A 15,944-nucleotide genomic window follows, 5' to 3' on the forward strand; every position below is an offset into this window, starting at 1 on the left:
TTTATTAAGTATTTTTTCAGTATTCCACCATTCAGATTGATTTTTATAAGCAGCAACTTGACTGAGTAGAAAATTATATTTCTGGTAAATTCATGTTTATGCTTTCTTACATACCATGAAAAACTACAGTAGAATATGACATATTAAGCATTAAGTACAATAAAAATCATGTATTTAAATAAAGAGGCCCAACAAGAGTCCAAAGAAGGTGAAAATTTACGTTCAACTACAAACCAGACTGGGATATGATGGTCTTGGACTAAATATCTGTGGACATTTCAGTTGGTAAGCAGGCGTTCTATGGAAGTGTTTCTTCTGGGGTGGGGAGGTGGACAGCACACCCAGCAATGTTCAGGGGTTCCTCTAGGAACTGCACTCAGGAATAACTCCTGGCAGTGCTCTGGGGCTTATGTGAGATACTAGAGGTAGACAAGGTTGGTCAACATGTCAGGCCAGTGTTTTATCTGCGGCACCATCTCTCTGGGCCAATAGCAATGTTTCTTAACCATTATCCAACTGTGTCCCCTTCCTGCCTTTCTTTCCTTCCTTTGTGACTTCCTGTCCCACTAGTTGACTTTTTAGTCCCATGCAATGGCTCCTATCACCTATGACCCCTTGGAATAGTTTAAGGACCCCTTCTCCCACAGGAAGTCATATGATCCCTATTTGAAAAATGCTGCTCTACGGAGTTAGTTCTAACAGAGTGTGAATTTAGAAATATTTTGCAACAGTTTTCCACTAGAGAATAATTTCATTAGCTTTTATGAAAGTTGCAGTTTGTGACAGATGTGAAAATTGTAGAACCCTTGTTCATAGGTAGAATGAGAATCACTGTTTCAAAGATACAGTGAGGAATAAGACAGCTATGAAACCTGGCAAAGGAAGGTTGAAAATGGAGACAAAACCTCCCCCCCCTTAGAAGATGCATTTTCCAGATTTTCCTCAGCTGTCAAAAGGAAGTTGAAAGCAGTATGTTAATTCTTTGTTTTTTGTTGATGACTTGGTTTAGGGATGAAATCTGTAATGAAATGATCAGCTTCTTTTCTGACATCATGAAGAAAGGTGTTCTTAGTTCCTTATTATATGAAAGCAGGATGTAGTAAGAAGTAATTTGAGGAAAGAGAGGGAGTCACAAATAATTAGGACAATGCAGGGTTTAGAGCATATAAAGCTCTGAAAGTATTTTTAATATTTTTATAAGGAAATTTATTTTATTTATTTATTTTTTGCTTTTTGGGTCACACCCAGCGATCTACAGGGGTTACTTCTGGCTCATGGACTCAGGAATTACTCCTAGTGGTGCTCGGGGGACCATATGGGATGCTGGAAATCGAACCCACGTAGGCCACATGCAAGGCAAACGCCCTACCTGCTGTGCTATTGTTCCAGCTCCTCTGAAAGCATTTTTAATCTCTCAGGGGCATGCTTCTCTAGGAGAGAGGACAATTGTGATGCACTCACAGCTGGAGAGGAAGCAAAAGACAGGGTTCCAGAAAGCAATGACACTCAGGCCATTGATCCTCATGCAAGATTCTACAACCACAATACCTAGGGGTACATATGATATTGAGTGCTACCTGATGGTCTAGAACTACGGAATGATGGACCTGTTCTTGGAGATAAGCTGTACTTGATATCTGTGTAGAATTCACTTTATCATGCTTAAGAAATGTCAAAAACTTCTTTAACATTTTTAAAGAATTTTCTTTTCCTGGAACGATAGCACAGCGGTAGGGCATTTGCCTTGCACGCAGCCAGCCCAGCTGAGCTGGATTCGATTCCTCTGCCTCTCTCAGAGAGCCCAGCAAGCTACCGAGTGTATCTTGTCCGCATGGCAAAGCCTGGCAAGCTACCCATGATGTATTTAATATGCCACACACAGTAACAACAAGTCTCATGATGGAGACGTTACTGGGCCCGTTCGAACAAATAGATGAATAATGGGAGGAACTGTGACCATGACCGTTTATTTTCCTTCTTTTGAGAACAGGATTTTTTTTACTGAGGTGCTCCATTCCTGCTCACTCTTGTTCTTCCTCCATACTTCCTACCCAGTTCACACTACCCCCAGAGCACACTCTTTTATAGCTACATGAACTTTGATGCAAATGTCTGAGGATTGTGATCGTTAAAACTGCGAAGAAATAGAATGCAGGAGAGAGGGCAGTGCAATGCAGTGTGAGTCCCTCACCCCTGCTTAGACTCCAGGCAGGGGACTGGAGAATATGCCATGACCAAAGTGTCACACTACCCCAGTATGAAGAATAATGGCTACATTCTATTTTTTTCTACTCAACGGATCCCTTGTTGATTTATAAACATGCATAAGAATTCATGTTGATTGTAATTTCATCTTTCAGATCTTCAACTAAGGGTGGGGAAAAGTTAGTGACGTATTAGGTTTCAGAATGGGTGGAATCAATAATATTAGGGTCTGAATCATGTTTGGCTTCCTGTCCTTAGTGAGTCATTTCTCAATTTCACCATTTTTTTGAGGCAGAAAAATCAGTATATGCTCTTCTAGTTCAAAGATACTCAAGTGGGATAATATATCCCAAACCACCCTGTCTGTATAGGGTATGGCTCTAATAAGTTTTACTGCGACTCTAATGAGGGCTGACTTTCAACTTTTAGAATTGGTTCAAAAATATCAGAATTTACTATTATTCTAGTAAAAGAATACTTTTCATAATTCCCAAACTGATTAATTTTGAGGAGCATTGTTGAGGAACATTGTGTCTGAGGATACTATCTTCCAAAATAAATTCCCTTTCTTCCTATCTGGGCTCTGAACAAGCCAAGAAGTAAAGAAATAAAGAGAAAGATTGTATTACTGATACTGGTAGCATTGTAGCACTCACTGTAGCATTGTCCTCCTGTTGTTCAACGAATTGCTCGAGCGGGCCCAGTAATGTCTCCATTGTGAGACTTGTTGTTAATGTGTTTGGCATATCGAATACATCACGGGTAGCTTGCCAGGCTTTGCCGTGCGGGGGAGATACTCTCGGTAACTTGCCGGGCTTTCAGAGAGGGGTGGAGGAATCGAACCTGACTCGGCAGGGCCTGTGCTACCAGAAAATCTAGAATATTTATTGGGGCAGTGGTGCATGTGGGTGTGGTTGCCAGGGATTCCAGATATGGGAATGGGGGGAAGTTTCCCACCATTAGTCTGAAAGGTTCTGGAGTTTTCAGCCAAAAAAATCTAGTGTTTGTAAGTCTACAACTGTACCTCATGGTGTCTCACTAATAAAAATTAAAAAGAAAAAAACAAAAAAACCTCTAGTGTATTTGGAATTTCCAGCAATCTGGCATCTCTGTAGATCTCAGTCTTGAGGCAGTGGTCTGGCTGTAGGCATGGTGGCAGTTATTGGGTGTGAGTGTGGCTGCCAGGCTTCAGCAAGGCGCAAGTCACCCCCTGGCCCCCAGCCCGAGATCACCCTGGAGGTCTCAGCTGGGACTTCTGAGAAATTGTATACAAGAATTTTTTGTGGCTAGTTGATCTCATTTGAGAGTTAATCATGAGTCTCTGAGGCAGGGCTGACAGATTAACTTAAATGTTAAATGGCAGCGGTGGTGGAATGTCTATTAGATTTCTTTGTTTTTCTTTGTCTCAGTTTCATATCCCTTTTAACTAAGAAACTTTTTCTAACTCCTCCTTCCGCCCTCCCCCCCTTTTTTTGGTCAGGATCCAATCCAAAGTACCACATGTTTGAGATATGTGCTACATCCCCAGACTTTGATCTTATATTTCTTCATTTTTATCACTTCAATGAAGCTTCCATTATTTTCATACTAGTAGTAATCAACTCTGATTCTCTGTTCTTATCTTTTCTCTTACCTTCAGTTACCTGATAGATACTTCACCAGAAATAATTTTTCCTTAATCAAGATGGCAAAACTCGCTCTCTCAGCTTCCTTCTCCCTACTAGAAATATTTACACTTCAACTAGTAATCCCTGCTTTCTAAGTAGGCACTGAAATTTGGACTCTTCACATTTATTTCATGCTTTCTTATCCCAGAACCTTCAAACACACAATACACATGCGTAACTTCTGATTGTCCTGTCTGCAAAGGTTTGTGAATCATTCTACATGTTTATGCCTACTTTCTAGACACTAGACACTAGTCACACCTCATCCTTGAATTCTTCTATTACTCATGTGGCTCAGATTGATCTTTCTCTTTAGCTGTTGCTACATGTCAGCATTTTATCTTATTTCTGGTTGTTCTGTTCTCTTGAGTTACAGGTGTTAAATAATTGTGTTGTGTTCTAATTTTCTGAAAATTATCTGGTGTAAAGTCATAGTAACACCCAGATAATGCTGAAGCACAAAGCAGAAACTTACGTTAAGCAGTGATTTTTGGAAATAGAAACTTCACAGGTTAGCAGCAATCCTAATCCCGATACTGGCATAATTAGAAAATGCAAATCTGTGAGAGTTAAGGATGCCATAAGCAGCGAATTCAAGGACTGGTAAATCCATTTGAACACACACTTCACTCATAATAAGTAGGGTTTGCAACTCAGGGGTGAGTAGTTGAATCAGGCTTACCATGGGCAACCCAATTTGTTCTTTGCAAAGGAATCAATTAAATGGGATATCAAACCTCCCTAGAGACATAAATACCAAGAGTCATTTAGAAAGATTCTCTCCTTGAGGTGAAAATGAATGTGTAAAGACATTTTTCAATAACAGTTTTAACTAATAAAAATAAAACCATATTGTACACAAAAAATCAGGTCAGTATGGCTTATGTGCATTGATAAATGCTCTCTTCCAACACTAGGATAGCCAATAGTCATATGAAAAAGCTTCCAACATCATTTACTATCATGGAAATGGAAATCAAAATGACAGTGAGCTCTTTCTTCATACTATGAGAATGGCATATATCAAAAAGACCTGAAGAACCAGCAATGGCTTGGTCACTATCAGTAGGATTGTGTGGTTTGCTTCAACTTCTATGGCCATGACTCAAAAGGTTAAAAGTAGAACTATCATGGGATCTAGTGATGCCACTCCTTGTCCTAATTCTACACAAAACAATCCATTTGAAAGAATATGTGTAATGATGTTCTTTGTTAGTAACAAGTATATGGGCCCATATCATAAAAATAAATGTACAATGGCAGTATAATGTATAAAGAAGCTGAAGTAGATATACACACACAATAAAATACTGCAGAGCTATAAGAAAAGATAAAATGTGAACTTTGACAGCAATGTGGATGGAGTTAGAGAGTTCTTTGTCAAGTGAAATAAGTCACAATGCAACAAATACCAGATGATCTCACTCACATGTGGCATAAATGGAAGCAAAGCAAAGGAATAGAGAGCATGTCATTATAATATTATTTAATAATGATAAACTTAGCTTTTGAATACAGAACTGGAATTACCAACTTGGGGGGAGTGCAAGTTTGGGGGTACCAGAAGTAACAAAAGGAAAGTAAGTGGAAGGTTTAGGCACTTTTCTAATCATAATGGTGCAGTAAATTGTTGAACAAAAGATAAATATGAATAATATTGTAATCCAGTTTTCTTTAACTATAATTTTTTAAAAAGAAGAAAACTTTTCTCTTCCAACATTTTAGAAGCTAAAAATTTAATTTGCTATAAAAGGTAAATAGGAAAATGTGTTGTGTAGCATTTTGTAAATAGGGATGTTTTAGAACACAGTTACTGGGATATCAGAAGATACTAAGGTGAGTCAAAGTATCCAAAGCTGCCACAAGATATGAAGATAGAGAATTTTAGGGACTAAGAATTACTCAAGGGTTCTGAGTAATGGGATCTCAGAACCTTTGGGAGTGCTGTTAGGATGGATTCGGGAGAAGGCAGAAAATGCACTTACTTGTCCTTTGTGAGGACTTGGATGGAATTCTTTGGAGAAAGTCCTGTGGGTGGAAGCATATCTAAACTCTCCTTAAAATAAATTTGAAAAGGGCTCTTGCTCATGAATTTCCACCCCAGACGGTGTTCCTTTCCCTTTGCTGTTAATTCTACCCCCTCTCTTCAGATCCAAATGCCTGTGAAAACTGCTACATCAACTACAATATGCATGTCATGCAGACTTTCCCCATCTTACTTATCAATCGCCTATGATTGACAGCTGTGAAAAAAAGGTGGCAATAGATTAGTTCTTAAAAAGAACTGGAGAGTATCAAAATAAAAGGGCAGTCATTCAGTGGTCAAAGATGTGTTTTTCAAAGAGTAAAACTGGTTCACTCTTGGAGAAAGATCGGTAGAAGACATAAAGATAGTTAAGGGGAAATATCTTCCAGGAAACTTTATTTTAGATAAACGAGATGAATTCTTGCTAGCAACACATGCTAATTCTGATAGAAAAAGAAATAGAAAAGTATGTAAAGCAAATGTTTTTAGTTAAAATTTATAGAGTTCAATAAAAGTCAAAATTAATGAAGGATCAGAAGCCAGACTAGTAGTTACCTCAGGAGAAGAAATGACCGGGAAGGGAAATGAAGTTTTAGAATTAGTCATTGATAACTTTTTCTGATGGTGATTATTATGTGACTATTATATATGTGGGGATTGACTAAATGCTACAATTAAGATTTGTGCCTTCATTGCACAAATAGGAAATAGTCTTGGTCCTTTAAATCCCTGTTCTCCACTAGCTGTTCTCCATGGCCTGGAAATATATTAGCAGTATTTTCAAAGAATCCTGCTGAACTACCTTATTAAAAAGCCTCCTGCTTCTTAGTTGCTATCTTTGATATCCAATTATGCTTCTATTCCTCATTCCACTCCTTGATATGCAATCAAACTTCTCTGCCATGACCTCTGATAGCTAATAGAGTTCTTTTAAGTAATTATCCAACTACTTCTCCCTTTCTACTGGCCAAAAACGCCCCAATCTGCCCCTGCTGTACTGAATTAAGTCCATCCTCGCCTGCTTCAAGTTTTGAATAAAACTTCCTTGCCACTTTTAGCAACTGTCAAATGAAATAATTCACTTTCTTGCCTATTACTTCATACAACACTAAAAACATTACAATAAAAGCTAGTCTATGTTTTGACAAAACTGAGTTTTCAATGTTATATTAGACTGTCACTATCTAAGTATGTTAGTGGCTAGAAATCACTCATATTCCCACTTAATTGCTCTATAGATACATGACTTAGGAAAAACAAAGTGTATCTTCGAGATTTGGTCACTTTATAAATTTATTAGAAAGGGCAATGTGTGTCTCATAGTTGCATAGGTTAAAGTAAGATAATCAACTTCGGGCACTTTAAAAGAGTGCCATTTGCCTTTTACCCCACCATGTGAAGACCTCCTGGTACTTATCTCAACTATTCTTGGGTGTTCGAATTCCACTGTTACTTTATATTCCCCATATGAGTGCAATCTTTCTATATCTGTCCCTCTCTTTCTGGCTCATTTCACTTAGCATGATATTTTCCATGTAGAACCACTTACATGTAAATTTCATGACTTCAGCTTTTCTAACAGCTACATAGTACTCCATTGTGTTTATGTACCAAAGTTTCTTTAACCAGTTACCTGTTCTTGGGCACTCGGTTTTTTGTTTTTTTCGAAATTTAGACTATTATGAACCGTGCAGCAATGAACATTGAAGTGCAGATGTTATTTTGACTGTTTTTTTTCTTTTTGCCTCTCTGGGATATATTCCCAGGAGTAGTATTGCTGGGTCAAATGGGAGATCAATTTCTAATTTTTTGAGAATCGTCTATACTGTTTTCCAAGAGGGCTGAACCAGTCGGCATTCCCACCAGCAGTGAAGGAGAGTCCCTTTTTCACCACCTCCATGCTAACACCGGTTGCTTTTATTCTTTTGTATGTGGGCCAGTCTCTGTGGTGATGATGATAACTCATTGTTGTTTTGATCTGCGTCTCCCTGATGATTAGTGATGTAGAGCATTTTCTCATGTGCCTTTTTTACATTTGGATATCTTCTTTGAGAAAGCTTCTGTTCATTTAATCACTCCATTTTTTGATGGAGTTGGATGTTTTCTTCTTGTGGAGTTCAACCAGTGCTTTGCATATCCTTGATATCAATTCCTTGTCAGATGGGTATTGGGAGAATATACTTTCCCATTCTGTATACTGTCTTTGTATTTTGGTCACTGTTTCTTTTGAAGTGCAGAAGCTTATTAGTTTAAGATAGTCGCATTTGTCTATCTCTGTTTTCTCTTGCTTTCTCAGTGGTATGTCATTCTTTGAAGATACTGTTAGCTTCAATGTCGTGGAGGGTTTTGCCAACTTTGTTCACAATAGTAGGAATTTGGGAAAAAACCCGAATGCCCGAGAACAGATGACAAGTTAAAGAAACTTTGGTACATCTACACAATGGAATACTATGCAGCTGTTAGAAAAGATGAAGTTATGAAATTTATACACAAGTGGTTCTACACAGAAAATATCATGCTAAGTGAAATGAGGTACAGACAACAAAGACTGCACTCATCTGGGGAATATAAAGTAACAGAATGGGAGTCAAACACCCAAGAATAGTTGAGATAAGTACCAAGAGGTCTGCTACAGGACTTGGAAGCTGGCATCACAAGCTGGGGGAAAAGGCAGCTCAGATAGAGAAGGGAATACCAAGTAAAGCATGTTTGGAGGACTCGCTCGGGATGTGAGATGCGTGTTCAAACTAGACAACAAACCGAATGTTATGGCCACTCAGTACCTCTATTGCAAACTACAACACCCTAAAGGAAGGAGTGAGCAAAATGGAATGCCCTGCCACAGAGGCAGGGTGGAATGGGGGAATTGGTTGGGGGGTGGGAGGGCTACCGGAATCACTGGTGGTAGAGAATGGGCACTAGTGGAGGGATGGGTACTCGATCATTGAAATCCAAGCATAAAAGTTTATAAGTCTAAAACTGTACCTAATGGTGTTTCACTAATAAAAAAATAAGAGTGCCATTTGAGGATAACCATATTACAGGAGTATTTGTTACATATATTCTTCATAGGAAAAGTTAAGGGATATTGTTTCTAAAATTCTTAGTGAATTAAACTCTTGATGTAAAAGTGGAAAGATGAGTTTTAAGATGTGACTGTCTCTATCCTTCATAAAGGATTAAAGTCCAGTAATCAGCACATAAAGTCAACTGATGATGAGAAGTCATTAACTAGTCCTCTGGAGAGCTGTCTGAAAATTGTCTTTGGTTAGTTTGTAAGCTTAGCAAATTACAGAACAAATTATTCTGGGCCAGTGTCTTTATTGGTAAATTGGAAATATTATTATGTGCTAGTGGGTTGATGTGTGTATTATGTGAAGTTAGAGCTTCTACTACACAATTACAGGTCTAGATAATAACTTTATAGCAGTAGTTCATTTTATTACTATGATTCTTATTTGTACTATTTATTAATATTATAACAATGCCAAATGTATAGTACTATTATTGTTATTAAAAAGTGATGTCAAGTTTGCACACGATTGCCTTTTAATTAGATAGCTCCTGATATAATATCTGGCTCATCTTTTCTTTTATTCTCTCTCTCTCTCTATCTATCTATCTCTATTTTATTTTGGGGGGCACATCTAGTAGTGCTCAGGTATTGCTTACTCCTGGATCTGTGCTCAGGGATCAATAAGTGCTTTTGGGAGTGCTCAGGGGATCATCTGTGGTGCTGAGTATCCTGTTCAGTCGTGTGCAAAGCAAGCACCCTACCTGCTGTCCTATTGCTTCAGCCCCTGTTCATCATTTTTTTAAATAAGGAAATGGCATCTACTTGAGGAAAAATAAAGAAAACTTGTTCACGTAAAGGAAAGAATATCATAATCAGTTTTCTTAAAGGACTGTACATTGACTTTTTACAATCCAATAGAAAACAGGCTTGGAAAGATTTTCTTTTTACCAAGCTTATTCATAAACTAACTTTTTTTTATTAGTGAGACACCATGAGGTACAGTTGTAGACTTACAAATTTTGTGCTTGGGTTTCAATTATGCAATGATCAAATATCCATCCCTCCACCAGTGCCCATTTCCCACCACCATGGATCCCAGTAACCCTCCCCCTTATCTCACCCTGCCTCTTTGGCAAGGCATTCCCCTCTGTTCTTTCTCTCCTTTTGGGTTTTGTGGCTTTACAATAGCCAGAATCTGGAAAAAACCTGAGTACCCGAGAACATTTGACTGGTTAAAGGAACTTTGGTACATTTACACAATGGAGTACTATGTAGCTGTTAGAAAAGATGTGATCACTGTGATCACTGTCCTCCGTTGTTCATCGATTTGCTGGAGCGGGCCCAGTAACGTATCCATTGGAGACTTTGTTGTTGCTGTGTTTGGCATATCGAATACATCATGGGTAGCTTGCCAGGCTCTGCCGTGTGGGCGAGATACTCTCGGTAGCTTGCCGGGCTCTCCGAGAGGGGCGGAGGAATCGAACTCGGGGCGGCCATGTTGGCTGCATGCAAGGCAAACGCCCTACCGCTGTGCTGTCGCTCCAGCCCAGAAAAGATGAAGTCATGAAATTTACATACAAGTGGTACTACATGGAAAGTATCATGTTAAGTGAAATGAGTCAGAAAGAGAGGGAACATAAAGTAACAAAATAGGAGACTAACACCAAAGAGTGGCTGAGATTAGTACCAGGAATTTTGCTCCATGGCTTGGAGGCCAGCCACACATGCTAGGGGAAAATGGAGATCAGATAGAGAAGGGAGCACCAAACAAAGGACATAGACTAACTCTTAAGAGATGCAAATAACAACCCTGTATTCTGAGGCAACTGGAAGGGTTGACTGACCTTCATCCAATGATTTTTTTTGTTTTTCAGCTGAAGTGTCATAATCAGGCACTTTCCTAATTAACTGGTTCAGATAACGCAGACGAGCCTGACTTGCCTAAAATACAAACATTATCAACAGGAAAGAGCATATTCATATTACTCAAAACAAAGCAGTGAACATGTGAATGAACAGAGATTTTGACTAGACTGTCAAATGGGCATTTTTTTTAGAGCATCTACTCTTTTTTTTGTGTATTTTCTTTTTTTTTATTAGGGAAACACCATGAGGTACAGTTATAGACTTATAAATTCTTGTGCTTGAGTTTCAGTTATACAATGATCAAGTACCCATCCCTCCACCAGTGCCCATCCTCCACCACCACGGGTCCTAGCATCCCTCCCACCTCCCATCTGCCCCTGTCCCACCCTGCCTCTGTGGCAGGGCATTCCTCCTTGTTCTCTCTCTCTTCTTTTGGGTACTGTGTTTTGCAAGAGAGGCATTGAGTGGCAATCATGTTTGGTCTATAGACTACTTTCAGCATGCTTCTCCCACCCTGGGAGGTTCCTCACAACACCCTTTATTTGGTGCTCTCTTCTCTATCTGAGCTTCCTTTTCCCCTAGCACGTGTGGCTGGCCTCCAAGTCATGGAGCAAAATTCTGGTACTAATCTCAGCCTCAAATGGGCATTTTTGACCAGACTAACTTTCTTGGAAAACTATCTATGATTTTGATCATTATTTTTGAGGACCAATGAAGAAGCAATCCTGAAGCTGCTTATGAATTGTCCCCTTTAGGAAATGAATCAGATAGAAATGGTTCTAATTCATGATGATAAAGTTTCTTCTCTTTTTTGATAAGGTAAAATAGTTTTACTAGAAAACCATAAGAGAAGAACCAGGGGATAAGGGAAGTCTATATTTCAAGCTGAGATACTGACAAATTTCTAAGATAGAGATATGCACCCCTTCCTTGGAGATAACAATTACTATTATGTTTAACATTGAAAGGAGATGGGGGTGAGTTCTGTATATTTCACAAGAGGCAGCACAATTTTTCAAATCTATCTGTGGCTACACAAAACACATAAAAGTATATATTAAATTCTTAATTTTTCTCACTTGGGAATGCAAAGAGAGATGTGGAAATGAATCCAGACTATGTGCAAGGATGGGTCTTGACACAGTTTGGGTCTAGAAGTTTTAACATGATGTGTTTTGCTTTGTACAAATTATCTGGGTATCAGGGCAGAAACATTTCAATGTGAGTCCAAATGTGGTCTTTACTTTAGTTACTGAATGTTTGACAAAATTTCAGAGAACAGTCCTAGAGGAAAGATCAAGCAGTTTTACCGCCTGGTTCTTATTTCAGATCATGCTTAAAGATGAAAGGTTAAAGAACCACTTTTCAAACTATAGTGACCTTGATTGCTCTTCCAGGCTCAGTCATCTCCCAGGCTTGTTTCATGGCTCGGATCTCATCAGCACGTTCTGTATCCTTTTTCACCTCTAAGAATTCTCCATCACTGTGCTCAGTGACAAATTTCAAAACCCAGTGTGGCTTATCTGGGTGTTCTTGTTGGGAATGAGCTGGCGGCAACTGCTAAAGTAAAAACCATCGAGTTAAATAGTTTCCACCATTCAAATGGGGCTGGATTTTACACGCTGATTCATAACTTCATTATTAAGTATTTTCCAAGTAAAATGAAATCGTATATTCACAAAAATATTTGGATAAAATATTCATCACAAAATTATCCATAAAAGGCAAGAGATAAAGTATCTAACAACTTGATGAATAAATATATTGTTATATATCATATAATTTTTACCCAACTATTAACATGTAATAAACTGTTGGTGTATTACAAAGTACATTATTCTAAGATAAATCAGTTGCACACAAAAGAATATAACATAAATATGCATCTATATGTGTGTGTGTATATATATATAAATAAAACAGAATACTTTTCATGCTATGTAAATTTTCAATAGTATGTCATAGCTCTCCCTGGAGGTCAAAATGAAACATCAGATAAAATTAAGGTGGAAGAGTTAAGTACATTAAAAGAATGGAAAAATTGCAAAAACTTTAAGAAAAAATAAATTAATAAAATATGTGAATGGATAAAGCTAAAAAGTGGAACTCTTGATGACCTTTCTATTCAAAATATCATTCTTTTCATTCTTTATAAAATTGTAATGATTTTCCCATATATTGCCAAAAATTAAAGTTCACTCCAAAGATTATTCAAATTAATAAAGATTTTGGGATTAAGTATAACTTGAAGATACTCATGAATGTTTTTGTAAGTTTTCCATCCTTTTAATGTAGCTTAACTCTCCCACCTGAATTGTATCTGATTTTGACCTCCTTGGAGAGCTATGACATAGTATTGAGTAAAACATAGGCACCAAGAGACAATAGATTATCTTATATGATATGAACTTCTATACATGGAGCACTGTAGATAACATATGACAATTTTCAAGCCTGTGTTAATTAGTGCTTCTCACCTCTTTGTCCTAATATCCTGTTTCCAGAGTTTCTATGAACCTTAGTAGGAAATCTAGCCAAAGGTTGATTTGGAAGCAATTTGTATTTTTATTTTTGCTTTTTGGTCACACCCTGCGATGCACTGTGGTTACTGCTGGCTCATGCAATCAGGAAATACTCCTGGCAGTGCTCAGGGAACCATATAGGATGCTGGGAATCTAACCTGGGTCAGCCATGTGCAAGGCAAATGTCCTACCCACTGTGCTATCACTTCAGCCCCAAATTGTGATCTAGTTGAAGATATTTCCCACATGAACACAATGTTACAGAAATCTGACCAAGAAATAAGTGCAAATGCTTGAGAGATTAGAGAGGGAATCAGTATTAATTATGTGTGTGGACTCAACCTGGTTATTGCTGAAATGCATCAAGCTTAAAAAGCAGTTCTCAAGGAGCTTCAATAGACTAGATGCAGGTGACCTCATTTCTAGAGACACATTTTTCATCTAAGATACATATGGTTGCAATTGTGTATGCATAGTTGGTATTAATACAATGATTAATGCAATTAGTTTCAATTTCTATATGTTTATTTACTAATCATTTCTGTTGACACTGTTCTATTCTTGCTCAAGCAATCTGATCTGGATCAGTTTTGCTCACTTGTTCTGTTGTCATTCCTTTGTGATTTATGACCTATTTATCCTTTCCATGCTCCTAAGGAGTCAGAGGTCTTGCATCTAATTTCCTGCCTCAATTCTATATGGTACCATGGAGTATCAGCTGAAACTCTAAGGTCCTCCTGTCTCTTATACTGCTTTCTAAATAGGCAGAGATGACTCCAGGAAAATTAATAGTTTCTGAAAACACTTTTGGCATTTTACCATACTAATACTACTGAAAAGTTAATAAAAGAGCAAAATATTTTTACCATAGTACCTAAGAGAGCTACCTTAGGATCTTATATGATACAACATACATATTTCTATATTATGTTAAGTGAGGTCCCTGTACTTGGATGAGAAATACACTGAAGAGTTGATGAACTGTTTTCTGAGATAGAAAGTTAATATTCTCAGTAACCATACCCTTTGCTCTTCCACAATCCATTTTGTGAATTTTAATCTGTCTTCCTTTCATTAGATTCATGCAACCAATTAAATCCCAGATTTATTGAACTACACAGTCTAGAGAGGCACCTTTAATTTGTTCCAACCATAATAAATATGGAATAATTCTTTCCTTGGCAGCTACTCCTTTTCCCTCAGGGAATTCTGGGAAATGAAAAGTCAGTTTCTCAAATCTATTAATGCAGAGCTTTGGGTTATATTTTCCCATTACTTGAACTAATGCCTAAGCCCTGTCATCAATAGTTATCCTTGCAATATTTTCTATTTCAAAGGTGCACAATATTTTCCCCTCTTTGTCTTTGATTGTGCTGTATGTTGAGTTCTAATCACATTTTTCTGTTCTTCTGATTATTTTAGCATCTTAATTTGGGAATAAGTCCACCAATGTAAAGTATGTGACTTCCATGGAACCAGAAAGTTAGAAATTCTTTATTTAGGAGACCTGGAAGAATCGCAGGTGTTCAGTGAAATTTGTTTTCTTTCCACATGATATATAAACAATATTCTGAACGTAGCGATCAGCTAGGAAATCAGGATCTATAGAATTTGTTTACCATATTCAATGGTTTAATATTTCATTTCTGATTTGTACTATAAATGTTTTGCTTTTCTGATATATTTTTATCCACATTAAGATGAATTAAGATGACTTGATAAAATACAATGTAGAATAAAGGCCAAACAGAATTTCATCTCTGATGTATGGGTCATGGAGATCTGCAGATGAATTATGAAGTGCCACCAGGGGGCGCTCAGGATGAGTGAGAAATAGTCCCTGAACCTGGCAGTATATGGATCAACACCCTTTCCACTGGAGGCAGAATGATTCCAAACTTTGCAACTACTATTTATGAAATACAAAAGCTTTATTTACTAACAGTAGTGTTTTTATTGTGACTTAATCATTTCTGAAAATAATTCTCTAAGTGAACATTATTCTGTCAGAATTGGGTGTTTTGACACTTGTCTATATTAACTGCCTAATACTTCCCCTATGCTCTTCATTTTTTGAGAACTTAGCTTAAGTTGAGCTAAACCCCAAGAACAGTGTCTTCTATACTTGAAGTTTATTTATTCCTGACCATCCCTAAGGGGAAGGACTTAGAGAAAGGACAAAATAATTATTCTATCAGGGAGATGAAACATTTCATAATCTGGGTACTCAGGAGAAACAGATAAGTAAGGACTAAATAAACTTAAATCCATACATTTAGTTTAATTTATTAATGTTTTCAATAAGAGAAATTATTACACCCACCTGGGGTTCAGGGCGAGGGGCTTGTTTTTCTTTGACTGCCTTATCTTTTTCCGAATACTTTTCTTTGACTTTCCTTGATGGTTTGGAAGATCCTGAAGACTTCTGACCCTCACTGATGGTATGAGAATCTGGACTTCCCGAGGTAACTGACTCCTCATGTTTCTCTACGTGGCTTCCTAAGAGATGAAAAATGAAAACCAGAAGTCATAATAGAACAAAGAAGCTCAGGCCATACAGGAACAAGTCAAACAAGTCATAAAAAATTGGTTTAGATTCAATTTTCAATAAATTTATGTTTTATAGAAATCTATATGACTTT

General features: G+C 37.6%; 1 protein-coding gene across 1 annotated transcript in view; it reads right to left on the reverse strand.

Moving 5' to 3' along the window:
• Positions 1-15,944, reverse strand: part of ADGB (androglobin) — a 224,289-nt gene that overhangs the window by 7,637 nt on the left and 200,708 nt on the right. Inside the window, exons 30-32 of the mRNA XM_056126354.1 lie at positions 15,626-15,801; positions 12,161-12,337; positions 10,759-10,855 (exon numbers count right to left, since the gene is read on the reverse strand). Coding sequence (XP_055982329.1) covers positions 10,759-10,855; positions 12,161-12,337; positions 15,626-15,801 — 450 coding nt within the window. The remainder of the gene's footprint in view (positions 1-10,758; positions 10,856-12,160; positions 12,338-15,625; positions 15,802-15,944) is intronic.

This window comes from Sorex fumeus, unplaced genomic scaffold, assembly GCF_029834395.1.
Source record: "Sorex fumeus unplaced genomic scaffold, SorFum_2.1 ptg000061l, whole genome shotgun sequence".
In the NCBI taxonomy this organism is placed as follows: domain Eukaryota; kingdom Metazoa; phylum Chordata; class Mammalia; order Eulipotyphla; family Soricidae; genus Sorex; species Sorex fumeus.